Raw genomic sequence first — 16,036 nt, forward strand, 5'->3', positions numbered from 1 at the left:
TACAGATTCACTAGTGACAGGTGACCGTATGTCCAGATGGACACAGAAAACAATCTCCAAGTGCACTTAAGAGCATCCTGGTCTAAGTATGAGAGAAAGCAGGAAGGAAGGAAGGGGGGAGGGAGGGAGGGAGGGAGGGAGGGAGGGAGAAAGGAAAAAAGGAAGGAAGGAAGGAAGGAAGGAAGGAAGGAAGGAAGGAAGGAAGGAGAGAGATAATCAATGTATGATAGAAGAGATCATACGGTGAGTAAGATTCTTATTTTGCATGCTAAATTGACATGGGTTAGATCCTTGGCACCACATATGGTTCTAAGACTCCTACTGGGGAGTCATCACAGAGTGCAGAGCCAGGGGTGAGCCTTGAGCATAGCTAGATGTGACTCAAAAGCAATAAAGAATAAAAAGAGAAAGAAAGAGAGATAGGGATAAAGGAAAAAGGAAGAGAGAGAAGAGAGGGAGAGATAGGAAGGGAAAGGAAAACAAGAAAAGTCAGGAAGAATTATATCGAGGTAACATGCTATTATATCACACAATAATATGTGGTAATTCAGAATGAAAAAGGACTGACAAAGTTTCAAATATCAGATATGCAAAGAAGCCCAGGTCTGTGTGAGCTGTTCCATGAATTGTCCTGCCACTGCATCCATACATCCAAGGTCGCAAATCATCCCGAAAAATCACACTCCCAGCCCGTGTTTTGAAAACTGCTCATACAAACACTAGCATTGTCCCATTTAGCAACTGATATGGTTTTGGAAGATGAGTAATTCAATGCCTGTCTTTTGCAGATGAAAAGAACTGCAGTCAAGCAGGATGATGCCACCTGTTCAAAACTGCACAAAGCTGTGATTAAGCTGAGATGGCCATCCAGCCCAGTACCCTAAAATCAAGTTTCTGCTTTATAGTAAATGCTTTCATAGGTCAACTCTCTCAATGTTGCTCCCATCCCCCATTAAAACACAACCTAAAAAAAACTTTTTTTGAAGGATAACATATTGTAGATAACTAATAAATAGAAAGAAATTTGCACCACAAACGCGTATGGTTCTATTCCACATATATCTCAATACAATCTAGTAGTTCTTTTGTTCCATGAGCTTTATTGCACCTCAAGAAAGCATGTCACAAATTTGCAGAGGAACATTCTGTTTCAAGCCTCTTCTCTACAAAGTAATTGTTTCTTGCAATCTTCCTACCTGTAGCCCACCAACCAGACCACCTTTGAAGGTGACTTTTCATTCACTGAGGAAGGCATATTTCATGTGATTCTAGGCCATGTCTTCAGTGAATTATTAGAGAATTATAAGCCAACTGGGAGAATGTTAAGCTCCAAGGCAACTTAACATTTTTGAACCCCAGTAGAATGTTCTGAGTCCACAGAGGTTCTTATAGAGTGTCCTGGATGTCTCTGAAAAGCTTTCCCAACCTGGATAATGTAGCTCCTGACATTCCTGTAGGGGAATCTTTGTCTCTGAAAGTGATAGACTTCTTTGAAGATCTTTATAAAGTAGTAGAGAGAAGAGAACAAAAGAAAATGCAGAGCAGTTAGTGGAAAGGAAATGGACTTATAAATGAACTCCCTCACTAGCTTTTTGACTCTATTGACAGCTGACTCTCAGTGAAGTTCAAAATCCAAACTGTGATTCATGTTTTCATCTAAATACCCCAACTGAGTATTGAGAAAATATTACTTTTAAGAGGATGCTAGGGCAGGGGTACGGTTCAAGTGCAGGCACATGTATTGCAAGTGTGAGGGTCTGAAATCTGTCTCCAGCACCACGTGTCCCTATTGTATCTGGGTTTTCAAGTCTCAGTGTGAAGGGATACAGAGCCAGAGACAGCAATGAAAGTGCAATGGAGTTTTATTCCAGTTAACTAGGGTCAGTTATCTCACCCACAAAGTGGTCTCTTGATAGTGAACCCGACTCACAAATGCAAGCAGTTTATGTAGGTTTTGGTTACATAATCATTACTATGTCCATTACATAACAGTTTTCCCAAGAACTGACAGGTTTTTCCTAATATGGCTATGGCTGGGTGTTGGGTGGGGGCTTTGTTGATTGGGTCTGGCCACCTACTAGTCTTGGGATTTTTCATCTAGGCCTTGCCACAAACTTTATATCTAGGTCATGCCTGATTCACACTTGCCTGTGGGTTTTAGGGTGTTAGTTTCATTAGTATCTGTTCTCTGGGAAATTGAAACTTAGGCCTAGCTAGCTTCTTAGCCCTACAGGGGCCTGTCATGGTGGCACCTGTGCCCTTACATCCCCCACCCCAGCTTCTCCAGGTGTAGCCCTAGGACACCAAGAATCACTGGGCATGTTCCCTCAAAGTATGCCTATTAAAACAAAGCAATAAAAAAGCCTTGGGGAATAGCTCAAAGGGCTTGAGAGCATACCTTGTGTGCAGGAGGCCTGTGTTAGATTCCCTAGTACCATGGGTTCCCTGGGAAACAGCCTGGAGCAATTCCTAAACACCAACCTGAGAGTAACTCTCATGTACTGTTGGGTGTGCTTCCCCACACATCAAAATAAATAAATAAATAAATAAAGCAAGCAAGCAACATTAAACAACCACAGCTATTAACACTGGTGATAATAAAAATGAAAAACTGAAAGTATCATGTAGTGTCCCATGAAGACAACTAACAACAGTGGGTAATAAGATGCTAGATAATGGCACACTTACAGTTTCTGATGGCTTAGCCCTTCTTAAGCTTCCTTCACAAAATTCATGAACCCTGTTTTTCTTTTAGAGATCACCACTCTGGATTTTGTCTACAATATAACTAAGTGCACATAGGCAGTGTGGACAAGGGACCCCCTTTTTTAACAAGAGTCAGCCAGATCCTGTTGATACAGTAGAGTGAAAGGGTGGAGTATCAGGTGAACAAGTTAATTGGTTGCTTAAAATCTTGCCTGCCATGAAGTGTCCAGTAAAAATAGGTAATGGGATGGCTGGGGGGTGGGAGATAGCAGCAGATATAAAGAAAGCCCCTAACCTAACTATGGTCTTTATGCCCTCAAACTTATACCCAGAGAGATGGCAGGACAGCAGAGATCTCACTCACACTCACGTGGTCCTGGATGGAGACAACTATCCATGGGTATAGAGAAATACCATGATATGGTCATAAAGAGATCCAGCAACAGGTTACAGAGCAGCAGACCCAAGCAAGGAGACACAGGTGACAGGCTTTCAGCTACAGATTTCAAACTAGGAACATGCACACTGGCAAAGGGATAAGACAGGGTCACTGTACATGGGACGAGGGCATATGGTGAGGGACAGGATTTAGGACTTAGGGCTCTAGGCTGGGCATCAAGGGATGGAACAAATGATGTTGTGCACAGGGAAAAGGAAAGACTGGACAGGAGAGAAGAAGGACCCAGACCCATCTACTTTATTTGTATAACAAACAATATAAACAAAAGAACAATAAACAAAAACAAACAACAAATATAACAACAACAATTAAAAAACAAAATAAACAACAAAAACAAAACAACAATATATAAAAGGAGTGACCTGGACATTAGGGAAGGACCCAAGCCCATCTACTTTATCTGTACAATAAACCCACACAAAGTACTTTACCTGTAATATCTTAAGCTTCTGAGTTTTGTATGCATATCTTTCATACAATCATCAAGAACCCACAAGGACAGAAAAAAAGTCTACTCTGGCACTGTAGCACTGCACTGCACTGTCCTTTCGTTGCTCATCGATTTTCTCGAGTGGTCACCAGTAACATCTCCATTATGAAACTTGTTGTTACTATTTTTTGCATATCGAATACATCACAGGCAGCTTTCTAGGCTCTGCCATGAGGGCGCCATACTCTCGGTAGCTTGCCAGGCTTTCCGAGGGGGGCAGAGGACTCTGGCACTAGCACCTTGATAACTTACCAGTCCAGTACCAGTAAAAGGCAAAGAGTCCAAGTTGAGCCAATCATAATTTTATTATGGTAGTTACATACTCTGGGGGTAGAAAGCATCCTACTACATTCTCCTTAATTCTTTTTCTATCATTAGGACCAAGAAGGAAGGACCCACAAAAGTAAGAGGCCCACAGTCACTGGACAACATCTGGAGACTATTCACTGAGAATGACCCAGCTCAGATGAAAACACAGAAGTCAGCCAGGCACAACACATAGGCACCAGGTAAAACTTTGATTCCAGCTTTGCCTAAAGCAACACTGACTCTCTGATTACTGGTTATGATCATGAAACCACATTTTAATTAAACTAATCCAGAAGCCACATCTTAATATATAACTGAAAATTCTGATGACCTGTGTCCTGAAATGTAAGTGTCCTGAGCTTTATGAGATGCTCCTCTTACATGTGACAAGGGATATTTTCCCTTATATGTGAATAATAAAATGCAACAAAGTCATGTAACAAAGTCAAAACTAATATAAACTATGCAAATATCAGTTAGTCTGAGACAGACTACTGTTATAAAATCCAAATCAGCTCTTTATAAAACATGGTCCAAAGCGTTTTAACAATCAACAAGATAGCTAGTACAGGGGTTAAGGTGTTTCTCTTGTGTGTGCACAAGATTAATTTTTAGCACATGGTCCCCTAAGCACTTCCAGGAGTGTTTGCTGCGTGTTTCCTAAGAACAGCCAGGTTTGGCCCCCTAACCCACAATTCGCCTTCCCCCAAAAGAATCAACACGATCAAAGTTTGCTATGGCACACAACATTAAATTTAAGTATGTTGAGCACATTTGATATACGTTCAATTTGACTATGTTTAGTTACATGCACTCGACATAACTCTATTCACTGTGATATCACAGAGACAGATAAAAATTTAGAAAATGAACTAGACTGGAGAAATATGCTCTTGTATGCTTAGAGACTAGAGTAAAAACAAATTCTACATGAATTTCGGAAGTCAACTAACTTCAATAATACAGACCAATGGATATTGAACTAAATTTTCAAAATAATTTACTTTAGCTCAAAATAACTGCATTAGCAATAGATATTAAATCACCGTCATCCCATTGTTGGTCAATTTACTCTAGTGGGCATCAGTAATGTCTCTATTTCTCCCAGCCCTGAGATTTTAGCAGCCTCTCCTTACTCGACTTTCCCAACAATTGGAGGCTCTTTCAGGGTCAGGGGAATGAGACCTGTTATAGTTGCTGTTTTTGGCATATTGAATACGTCACGGGGGGCTTTCTAGGCTCTGCTGGAGGGCAAGATACTCCCGGTAGCTTGCGGGACTCTCCGATATATATATATATATATATATATATATATATATATATATATCGGTTTTATATATATATATATATATATATATATATATAACCAAGCAATCACATAAGTTACTAAAAACATTTTTTCTTATAGTTTTACTTACATCTTCTTGAAGATACTGACCTAAACTCAAAGCTTCAAAATTCTCTTATTTCATCACCAAATTGCTATATAACCTTGCCAAATTTAAGCTCTCTTGTGTCTTGGTTCTTTTATGTGTGGCTTGAGAGAGAAGATATGAATATCTGTAGAAACTAGCAACATCCATATCCACTTTGAATTTAGTGAATGCAAACACTGTTAGAATGATCTGGTACTTGTGCTCACTCTTTTGGCCTTAGAATTTAAAAATGCAAGCCTATATATTTTATCACCTGCCACTTTTTTTGTAACCTTAACTTTTTGTACATTTCTTTGCATTTCAGTTTCTACAACTAAAACTTTTTACACTAAAGAAATCAAGAAGAGAAAGTGCAGAAGCATCTCTTACCAAATATTTTTCCTTCCTGTCTCCATTGCTATTTATCATCCCTGCTGGGGTGTTTATAACAATTGATCAAGAGAAAAATGTGCCTATAAAAAGGGAGTCTGTTATACTAAAAGGCAGGCAACTTTTTAAAATATGAAAGTTCTGAAAAGGCCAGTTTTGTTTTGCATGACTGACTCATGTCATACAAGCGTTGGTATGCCATTAGGGCAAGTCCATTGAGGGAGTGAATTTTGTAGCTGAAAAATCAACTGACAGGTGTTAATTCATCATCTTCTTCATAGGAGGCACGGAACGTTGACAATCGAATGGTTTGATATAATTGAGAAGTAAGACTTGCTTGAAAATAATGCCAAAATGCAATCAGATCACTATGCTTAAACAATTAAAGCAAAATATTGTATAATAATTTAAAACACAAACACATAATATATGTAAATAGCATGTGAAATATTATTGATTCTTGACTTTACAAGCTAAAGAAACATTTTAGCTGTGTTTCATACGAATTCTTCGAATAAGTGTGTCTGTGGATGTCTGGTTTGGTCATAAAAATATTAAGATCTTTGAACTTTTCTTAGAGGGTATAGGGCAAAGAAGAAAGTGGGTTGGTTGGGTAAGACATTATTGCAAAGATTTCTTTGACATTTCTCCTTCCCATGGAAAGAGCAGTACATTCTATAAATTGTTGGAAATAATAGGTTGAGAAATACTTCCTTTTGGGGGTACACAAGTGGTGAGTGTCATATTGCAATGATGTTTGCATAAAATAAATTTAATAATACTGCAAATCACAGTATCTAATAAATATTAAAAATAATTTTGCTTTGGGGTCATACCTGGCAAGGCTCAGGGCTTGCTACTGGCTCTATATTCAGGGATCACTCCTGGAATTGCTCAGGGGATCATATAGTATTCTGGGGATCAAACCCATGGATCTGCCACACGCAAGGCAAGCCACCTAACCACTAGACTATTGTTCTGGTCCTTTAAAAAAAAGCATTTATTGAGGATTATATTTGAGTGGTTCAATTAAAAGTACTAAGTTCATTTAATTTTAGTAAAAATTAAGCATGCTTTTTGTATTTCATGAAAATTCTGCCAATCATTCTGGGGGGGAAATGTGTATTCATAGCTAAAATTTTCAGCTACAAATTTATTCAAAACAAAAGCTTCTCTAGTCAGCCTGCTCTTCTCTTCAATTTTACTGCTCTCAGTACCTCTTTAAATTGACTTTCAATACCTTTCCAATGCCTTTCCTTCGTATCATATGAGACAAGAGAAAATGGAATTCGAGAGAAACTGCTCCCTACCAGAGGGACAAACTCATTTGTAATTACACTCTTCAGCTTTTTGTTCCATAGTTTTAACAGAAGAGTTGTCCTTCTTGCAATCTGGGATAAATTTCTCTCTCTGGGATTTAGATTACATACTCTCCGTCTTCTCAATCAATTTACATTCTCATGATCTTTTTTTGTGCCTATGTGCAATAGGATATGTCTCCCCAATACCAGATTCCTTATCTGCAGAGAAGAATGTTCAGAGTATCCCCAGTTTAAAAGTAAACAAAAGAGGGAAAAAAAAGCCAACTTCCGCCCCGTACCTCTTCCTTCTAGAGTTATTGTAACTCTCCTTCTCCTCAGTAGAAACTTTCAGGGAGTATTTACTCATTGTCAGTTTCCTTACCTCCATTCTTTCTTCCAATGCTCCAATTTTAGCCCTTTCCCTGCATCACTCCATTGAAATGGCTGTTGCCAAGTCAACTCTCTTCACACCACTACAGCCCCTTGCTTTTCAGTGTTAGAACTACAACTATGTGAGGTATTCAGTTCCTTTGTCTAGCACTTCCTGATATAAATCCTCCTTCTACTTGACTTTTATAACAATACACCCTCCTGGTTTTCCTCCTAGCTTTCCAGCTGCTCATTTTCAAAGTCTTTTGTTGGTCCATCTTGACAATCCAATCTTTCAACTTTGGTCAATGTTCCGTTTTAGCCTCCTTTTCAGTTCCGTCAGTATTTCATCCCTTTCTTCCACTTTGATTATTATATCATTCCCCTAAGGACAACCAAAAAAACCCAACCCTGAGCTCAAGATGAGGATAGTCCCCTAGAAAAAAAAAGGCCTAAGTCATTGTATACAAATATGCAGCAACAATGCCCCCAAGAAAGAATAGAATAAAACCATTTGGGAAACAAAGGCAAAAAAGGGAATAAGAAACTGTCACAAGTTGACTCTGTATTTTACAGGAGTCTACTGATTGGCCCTGTGAAATACTCCAGTCTCTACTCTTAATGTGTTCATTGAATTTTGATATGCTTATTAACTGTTCTTATTGTCTTTGTCAACAGAAAGAATAACTTAAGGGGGGAGGAAAAAAAGAATAACTTACATTTGGGGGAACTGGTGTGGGGTAAAGATCACGATCACGGTCACGACCACCCTGTTGTTCGTCGATTGCCTCGAGCAGGTGCCAGTAACGTCTTCTTCGTCCTAGCCCTGAGATTTTTTTTTTAAAGTGCCATATTCAAGGCTTTTTCAGGGTTAGGAGAATGAGACCCATCATTGTTACTGGTATTTGGCATATTGGGTATACCACGGGGAGTTTGCCAGACTCTGCCGCGTGGGCATGTTACATTTGGTAGCCTGCCAGTTTGACCAAATTAGGAATGAGATGATAAGATGTCACACGGCCGCGAATGCTGAGTGTGATCATCTCTGGATCCTGGCCGTTGTTGGAGTTACACGGCAGTTGGTGGGTGTAACTGTCTAGTTACTGGCAGGTCCAGTCCCAAACTGTGCAGGCTTGGAGATCTCAGCCCCGGGTCCCACACACCTGGGTTCCTCTGTCAGTTCTTTTATGCGTGAGGCTCATCCAAGTGTGTGGAGAGTGCTCCCAGCATGGCCTTGGCTGGGCCTCGGTGGTCTTCAGCTGTTGGGCCCTGGTGGAGACAGTCAGGCATAGGGTAAAGATATTGTACTAAATAAATGGTCAGCCTGTGAGGTCATTGTGGGCTGCCCAGGTAACCCTAAGGCTTAGACACTACGTATTTGATTGTTTCCTTAGGTGTTTGTCTCATACTCTACTTACCAACTCCTTTTGGACAGAAGTAAAGGTGCCAATTCAATTGCTTCAGACATATAATTTAAATAGCTATATTATTGATATGTATCAGCGACCCACAAATGGATATCTTCAACCCCCAGTTCTCCTCTTTATTCCAATTCATTCGATTTTGTCAGAGACTAAAACCTGAACTAAAGGCTCAAACTCTTTCTCCATGGTAGTCTTCCAGTGTTCATTGCCTATACAAAGGTCATCAAAACCTTCCACCTAGTTATGTCCACTGGAAACATTAGCTTTGGGGGCAGTGGGTCATAACCCTGCAGTCATCAAGGCTTACTTTTGGCTTTTCACTCAGAGATCACTCCTGGTGGGGCTTGAGGGACCAATTATAGGGTGCCAGGGATCAAACCCAGATTGGTGTGTACAAAGCAAGCACCCAACCCTCCAGTACCCTGGAATTATTGAAGTTTAAAATATTACCACTTACTTATCTTATTGCTCAAATTATATTTTATAGGTCATTTTACTTACAAATAATTAGAATTTTTTGAATATGATCTCATGATGTTTTTATTTGCGTGAGGAGTGTTTAATGTTATAATTTTAATCTTCCTAATTAGAAAGGAAATTAAACAAAGAATAATTAAAGATTATTTCTTCAGAAAAAGTGTGTAGCTTTCAAATTCCAGTTGCAATCTCTAATACCAACAAAAGCTTTGAATCTACTAACGTGATTCAAAATTTAGTATGTTTTTCTGCGTTTTATAATTACATGTACTGTATTACAAAAACTTTGTGTTACAACTTTATTTTAAAATTGTTGATAAGCCTTTCTCTATTATCCCAAAAACTTTCAAGGTAACTTATAAAAGTCTAAAGTGAAGAATAAGAAAATAAAAGCTTTTGCATAAATTTTTCTTTTCTCTGACAATCAAATTAAGGAGTGAGTTAATAATGATCTTCAGAAGACACTTCTTGAATGGTAGTCATTTGACAGAAATACTTTTAAAAAACATTTTAATTGAAATATAGTTGACATCTAACATTGTGTAAATTTTAAGGTGTACAACATGTTGGCTTGATTCATTTTATATATTATGATATGATTAGCACTGTAAACCATAATTAGCATTTCTTTCGTGTCACATAATTATCATTTCTTCTTAGGGGTTGGAATAATTAAGATCTAGTCTCTAACAAGTTTCGTGGTAGTAATACAACATTGTGGTCTATATTAGCTATGCATCCCAATCATTGGGTCTGCAGGGCTTATTTACTGCTCCTTGCAAGATGTTCTTCAAGGTCTGCATATCTGCTATTAGAAGAGAGAAAGGAAAGTGCCTGCCATAGAGCCATAGAGGCAGGCTGGGTGTGGGGTAGGGTGTGGGAAGGAAACTGGAGTCATTGGTGGATTGGCAGCAGGAAATGTACACTGGTGGAGGAATGGGTATTGGATCACTGTATGACTGGAAATGATCATGAACAGCTTTGTAACTGTATATCTCAATAACGATTAATTAATTAAAACATAAATGGGGTTAAGACATCCCCAAAAAATGAAATGTCACATTTGGTAGAATTATTTCAAATAATGGTAAATTAATTTAAATTCCATTTCTAATCTTTCCCAGGTCTTCACATTTTTCAACTTTGCATTTCCAATTTTTAGCTCCTGCTAAAAATATATTATTTTACTGCTTTTCTGAAAAATATGGGTTTGATCTAAAAAAAAAAGACCCAGATTAAATTTGATTCAGTTTGGAAATACACACCTAAATCTCCATATTGCATCAACCTGAAATACTCTGAGGAAGTTAGTGGCTCAAAAGGCCTTTTGGGAGCAATGAATCTCGTCTTCTTTCTGACAAATTGATGGGAGCTTGATGAAAGCAACCAAACATTTACCACCCAGCCTATTCTTAATGATGGGCACCATGCCAGCCTGGCTCAGTAGGTGGAAAACCCAGAGCTTTATTCCTGCAGCAGCCCCTGCTGCCCTGGGAGTGCCCACCCACGGCCTGGCATTCTGGGAGTGTAGTACGAGGGCTTCCCTTGGGTGGGATGCGGGGGCTTTTTCTAGTCTGGGGATTTGTGATGTCAGGATGAGTGATGTGTGCGTGAGACCAAAATAAAATCAACCTAGGCACGCTGCCAACTGCTTCTTCTGCCCACCACTTGTTCTCATAGAAAGGTGGGACTGTCCCCCTAGCTGGGGAATCGCAGAAACCCTAAAGTGACCCTTTTCTTTGCTTAGTGGAATCCAACAACAGAGGAAAGGGGTTGTTAGCAGGAACAATTTGCTCTCGACTAACTCACTAGCCAGCAATTATCAATCAGTGAGGTGGGGACTTCATTACCCAGTACTGTGTGGGAACGCCAGAGCCCAGAAAACCCTCACAACAGTTAAGACCAGAAAAACCAGAGGCACAACTTAACTATCTTTTCCTTCTCAGAGTCTACAGCGGATGTCTTACAAGTTGGAGAAAGGATGCCTCAAGTGCTCGTCTGGTGAGCAAGATCAGCTGGGAGCAGCCCCTGGCGGCTCCGGGGTGATGATGGGAGGGTCGGGGTAAAAGTCCCTGGAGTCGCCGTCCTCTGAGTGCCGGGTCTGGTGACTTTGTGAGCCTGGTGGATCTGGGCTGGGAAATGCACACTCAGCAGGGCAAGGGGAAGAGAGATTTGGCGGCGGTTTGCTAAAAACAACACAGCTCAAGTCTCCCGCCTGTGCCCCCGCGCTCACCCCGCCGAGGCGCAGTGGGGTCAGAACAGGCTCCCCGGAGCTCGCGCGTCCCAGCAAGGAAGCGGTGGCTGGCGGGGACTGGCTGCAGGCCGCCGGCCCTGCGCACGCCCGTGTCCCCTCTGCTGTCAAGCTGCCAGGTTCTCTGAGCGGAGCCTCTCGCTCGGAGCCCTACGCTGAGGTTGCTCGGGGTCACCCCAAATCTGATGAGGCAGCTCGGCCGGCGCAGTCGGGGGCTGGAGCTGAGAGGAAGGCGGGGAGGCGGCGATCTGCTCCGCGTGGTGGCCTGGCGCCCCGACTTTGCAGCGCACGGTCCCTGGGGGCTGTGCTGGGCGCGGCTGGCGCCCCGATCTGGCTGTTCCCAGGGGGCCGGGCCGCGGGACTTCACCCGCCGCCCCGCCACTGCCCCCTTCCTCCCGACCTGGCACTTGACTCCCCGGGGTGATACTGCGGCTTTCCTACCCTGCCCTTTCCAGTGGACCGAGAGCTGAAAGGGAAGGAGCTGGAGAGGGGCACAGGCGCTCAGGGGCAGGGCTGCGTGGAGACGCTCGGGTCTCCAGTCTGCAGGGGCGGGGTGGAAAGGGGTGGGGGTTCCCTGCTCCCCGCTGGCAAGCTTGCCCCGGAGAGTGTGCGGGCGCCCCCGGGGTACCTCGGCGCGGCGCGGGACCCGCCTGCACCCCCAGGGGCTCGCGTCATCGAGCCCGTCCGGCGCGCTCAACAGCGCGGAGCCCCGGCCCGGGGTCGTACGCCCCCGGCCGCCTGGCTTCTGTCCTGCCCCTAGTTCTTCTGCCAAAACCTTTGACCAGAGTCTCCTTGCCAACATTCCCAAATCTCTTTGGCCAGCGTTTTGCGCCAGGTAGGAACCAGGCTCCGCTTACGGGATGTGTACACAAACGCCAACTCCCAGGAGGCGCGGTGACCTTGTCACCTTCCCCCACCCCCCTCCCCAAGAACTCCTTTGGAGGGCGTCAGTGGGCTTTTACCCGGGTCAAGGGCCCGCTCGGTGGCCAAACTGTTTGTTCCCTGAAATGTCCTTGCTATTCATATCCCTCAAGGCCTTCTGCGGCCGTTCTCGGAAAGTCCTTGGGGATAGACCCGGGGAACAGCCAGCCCCGGGAGAGGACCCGCCGCGTGGGAAGCGGGGGAGGGCAGCAGCCGGAGAGCCCGCGTGATTCTTGCCCGTGGCCGGGAGAGGGCACCGTGAGAGCCTTTTGAGAGCACCCCTTTCTCTGCCTGCCTCTGTTCCGCTCCCCGGGAAACGCGGAACCCAGGAGCCGCCGGACCTTTCATTTGCAACCCCCCCAGGACCTGGGCTGGGAGACTGAGGCTGGGCGGGGTCGGGTGATGGCTGCCCCCTAGCCCGCGGGCACATCTCTCTCACTGTCCCCGAGGAGCGAGCACCAAATCTCGGTTAACAATGGAACCCGCGGCGCGCGCCTGGCACCCGGGCGCTCTAGGCGCCTGGTAGCGCGTCCCGCTCCGGGGCTGGGTGGTCGCTGCAGGCTGCAGCCGGGGCTCGCCCGCCCGGGTGGTCTGGCTCGGCTGGACGTGCAGCCACACTGCAGACCACTTCCCGGCTTCGTGGTGCGTCCCCCGACCCCACCCCAATCCCAGTCGGGGAGCCAAATGAGCCGAGGTGCCGAGCCGCTCCCCAGCACGGGGGTCGGGCGGACGCAGTTCAGGGAAGGGAGGTATGCCATTCTGCCGCTCCCGCCCGGGGTTGGAGTTGCGGGAAGCTATCGCCAACCTCGCGGGCGCTCGCCACTCCGGGGCGTCTGGATCCCGGGGATCCGCCGTAAGCTGCCTCGCTCCTTCCCACCCCGAGGATTTGGGGCGCGCACGCCCCAAGGTGGGCCAGTCCGCCCCTGTGACCGGCACCCACTGCCAGGCCCTGTTTGCAAAGACACGGACCCCCACGCGCCCCGGGCGCAGAACCCCCAGTCCCTTCCTTCCTGAGGAGAGCTGACAGGGCCTCCGGGAAAGACAGACAGACGGACGGGGAAAAGCACACGGAGCGAAACTTGTTCCTCCCAGTCTCCTGTCAGGCAATTACAGGCGAGCCAGTGCGGGAGAGGGGAGGGAGGAAGCGAGGGAAGGGTTGCAGAAGGGGAGGAGGAGGGCGAGGAGGTGGGGGAGGCGGGGGTGCAGTTAGTGAAACTCCTCTGTCTCCCGCTCATCTTTTCATTGCTTGCTCCTCTCCTTTGCGCAGACACCCCGGGCCTCCCCTGGGCGCCAGCTTCTCGGCTCCAACCGGTCCAGAAACAAGCCGGATCTTTATTTATTTTTTATTTTTTTCCCCTTTCTGGAAATTGGCTTTGGTGCGTTTCCCTACCTCCCTCCTTCCCCCGCCCAGTCCACCCCCGCCCCCACCTTTTTTTTTTTTTTCTGAGACATGGCCGGGGCAGTGGCTCCTGGAAGAGGAACAAGTGTGGGAAAAGAGAGAGGAAACCGGAGCTAAATGACAGGATGCAGGCGACTTGAGACACAAAAAGAGAAGCGTTGCTCTCGGATCCAGGCATTGCCTCGCTGCTTTCCTTTCTCCCAGACGGCTGGAGGATTTTTTTTTTTTTTTTAACAGCTCGCGGTGGAGTTGAAGCGTTGGGGCTGGTGGTGTAGATTCGCTCCCCGGACTCGGTCCGCACGTCCGCGTCTTGCCGCGTCCGCCCGGGGGAAGCCCGCGAAGGGAGAATGGAGAGGGGGCTGCCGCTGCTCTGCGCCGCGCTCGCCCTCGCGCTCGCCCTGGCCGCCGCTTTTCGCAACGGTAAGTGACAGGCGGAGGCGCGTGTGACAGCGTCGGGGCAGCGGCGCGCGTCCGCCCGCGGGATCCGGCTTCCCGCCCCGGGCGGGCAGCTAGCGGGACTCCAGGCAGAGCTGCTGGGGATGAACCCCCGGAATTGACGCCTTCTGGGGCGAGAAAGTTTTTATACTGGCGAGAAATCCCAGAAATGAGATCGGTGGGGTCAGGGGCTGGAAGATTTCAAGTCCTCCGGCTCCTGCCTGAAGTTGGTTGGCTTGCGGGGGATTTCCTTACCTCTGTTACAAGGCAGAGCTGCCAACCTTCCCAGATCCGCACACCAATTATCTTAATAATGTTTCCTCCCCAAGGCAATTAGATGAGACTCCCTTTCAAAAAATCTGATGGCTGTTGAAAGTTAATGAACACTCGAAGCAGGAGAAACTTCCTGGTTCTCCTGCTGCTCCCTTGAACTGTTTCCTCTGGTGGGTGCCTGCGAGAGATAGTGGTTTGTGGGTGGATGGAGCTCCCCCCTCCGCCTTTGTAAATCGTCCATAATCCTTCTGGAGTATGAATGAAAGTTACATAGTGTCAATATAGGAATCCGATATATACAGCGTAAGTCACCGGGATATCTGAAAATCCCTAACCTGCTTGCAGCTCCCAAGTAGCTTTTTAAGCCACTCATAGTTAAGTAAATGAAAGACTGCGGAGTTATAAACAGTATCCTGTAACCTAAATAATGTGTTTTAAAACGTGATCTGGTTGTAGGCATGTCTGGCTTACACTCCAAAGTAGGTGAAGGCGTGGGGATGGAATTATCTTTACAGTAAGTCTTCAGCAATTATTGTTAACTTATTATCAAATATTTACTTTTGTCTGGCTTAGATTTCAATCACGGTAATTAGATGAAAAGAACATCCACTACTTACTGTGGTATATTGTTTTAATAAAAGGCCACAAATGGAGGACTTCATACCAAGAGGAATTTAAATCACATCTTTATGATGGGAGTTAATCTTTCAAATATGCCTTTTGTAGGTTTTGTGATTGGAGCAATAGATTTCCCCCTAATAGCTACCAACGTGCTACTTCAAAGCATAGCACAGGCACACACGCACATACACACATGTGAATGTGGAGTTCAGTTTATTAATGAACTTGGGTTGGTGGCATCTTGTTATAATCTGGCAGGGCTTGAAATAAACGTCTCCTCCAATTAAAAAAACGCCCAAATGGAGAGACTTCGGAAATGGCAATAACCCACCCACTCCTTTACAACTCCTGACGTTACATCTGTAGTAGAGAGATACACCACAGACCGGATGAGTTTGAAACCAATGCAAAGAACTTTCAGACTTCAGGTGCTGAACTTTACATATATATATCTTAGAAATCTGGGGAATGCTAAGAACCTGAACTTCAGTCTCTGAGCCTGGTGGCTTAAAGCCATGTTGTTATGCTTGCAGTGACCAGAGCTGCTAAAAGCCTCTTTAATGCAACAGATCTCTGAAAGCCATGTCCACCTCCTCTGAGTACTAGTGTCTGCTAAATTAATTCATTAACCTTATTTAGAACTAATGGTCCAGAGTCATTAGAAATTGCTCTTTCTTAATCAACTGTTAGAGAGATTTAACAGAGCCAGGGAGTCTAGCAGTCCACATTATCTTATTACACTGTCACTTTCTCAGAAGTCACAGATTAAAGAGCTCTGGTGTGGTACTGAGTCCA

At 44.9% G+C, this 16,036-nt stretch overlaps 1 protein-coding gene across 3 annotated transcripts in view; it reads left to right on the forward strand.

The window, feature by feature from the left end:
• The first annotated feature begins 11,227 nt into the window (after positions 1 to 11,227).
• Positions 11,228 to 16,036, forward strand: part of NRP1 (neuropilin 1) — a 162,982-nt gene continuing 158,173 nt past the window's right edge. For 2 of the 3 annotated variants that reach the window (XM_056131525.1, XM_056131539.1), the window contains exon 1: positions 13,742 to 14,332. In XM_056131525.1, coding sequence (XP_055987500.1) covers positions 14,260 to 14,332 — 73 coding nt within the window. In that variant the 5' untranslated portion in view covers positions 13,742 to 14,259. Of the gene's footprint in view, positions 11,343 to 13,741; positions 14,333 to 16,036 lie in introns of those variants that run through there. The other variant, XM_056131531.1, reaches the window with a different exon arrangement.

The sequence above is a fragment of the Sorex fumeus genome, unplaced genomic scaffold, assembly GCF_029834395.1.
Source record: "Sorex fumeus unplaced genomic scaffold, SorFum_2.1 ptg000007l, whole genome shotgun sequence".
Lineage (NCBI taxonomy): Eukaryota > Metazoa > Chordata > Mammalia > Eulipotyphla > Soricidae > Sorex > Sorex fumeus.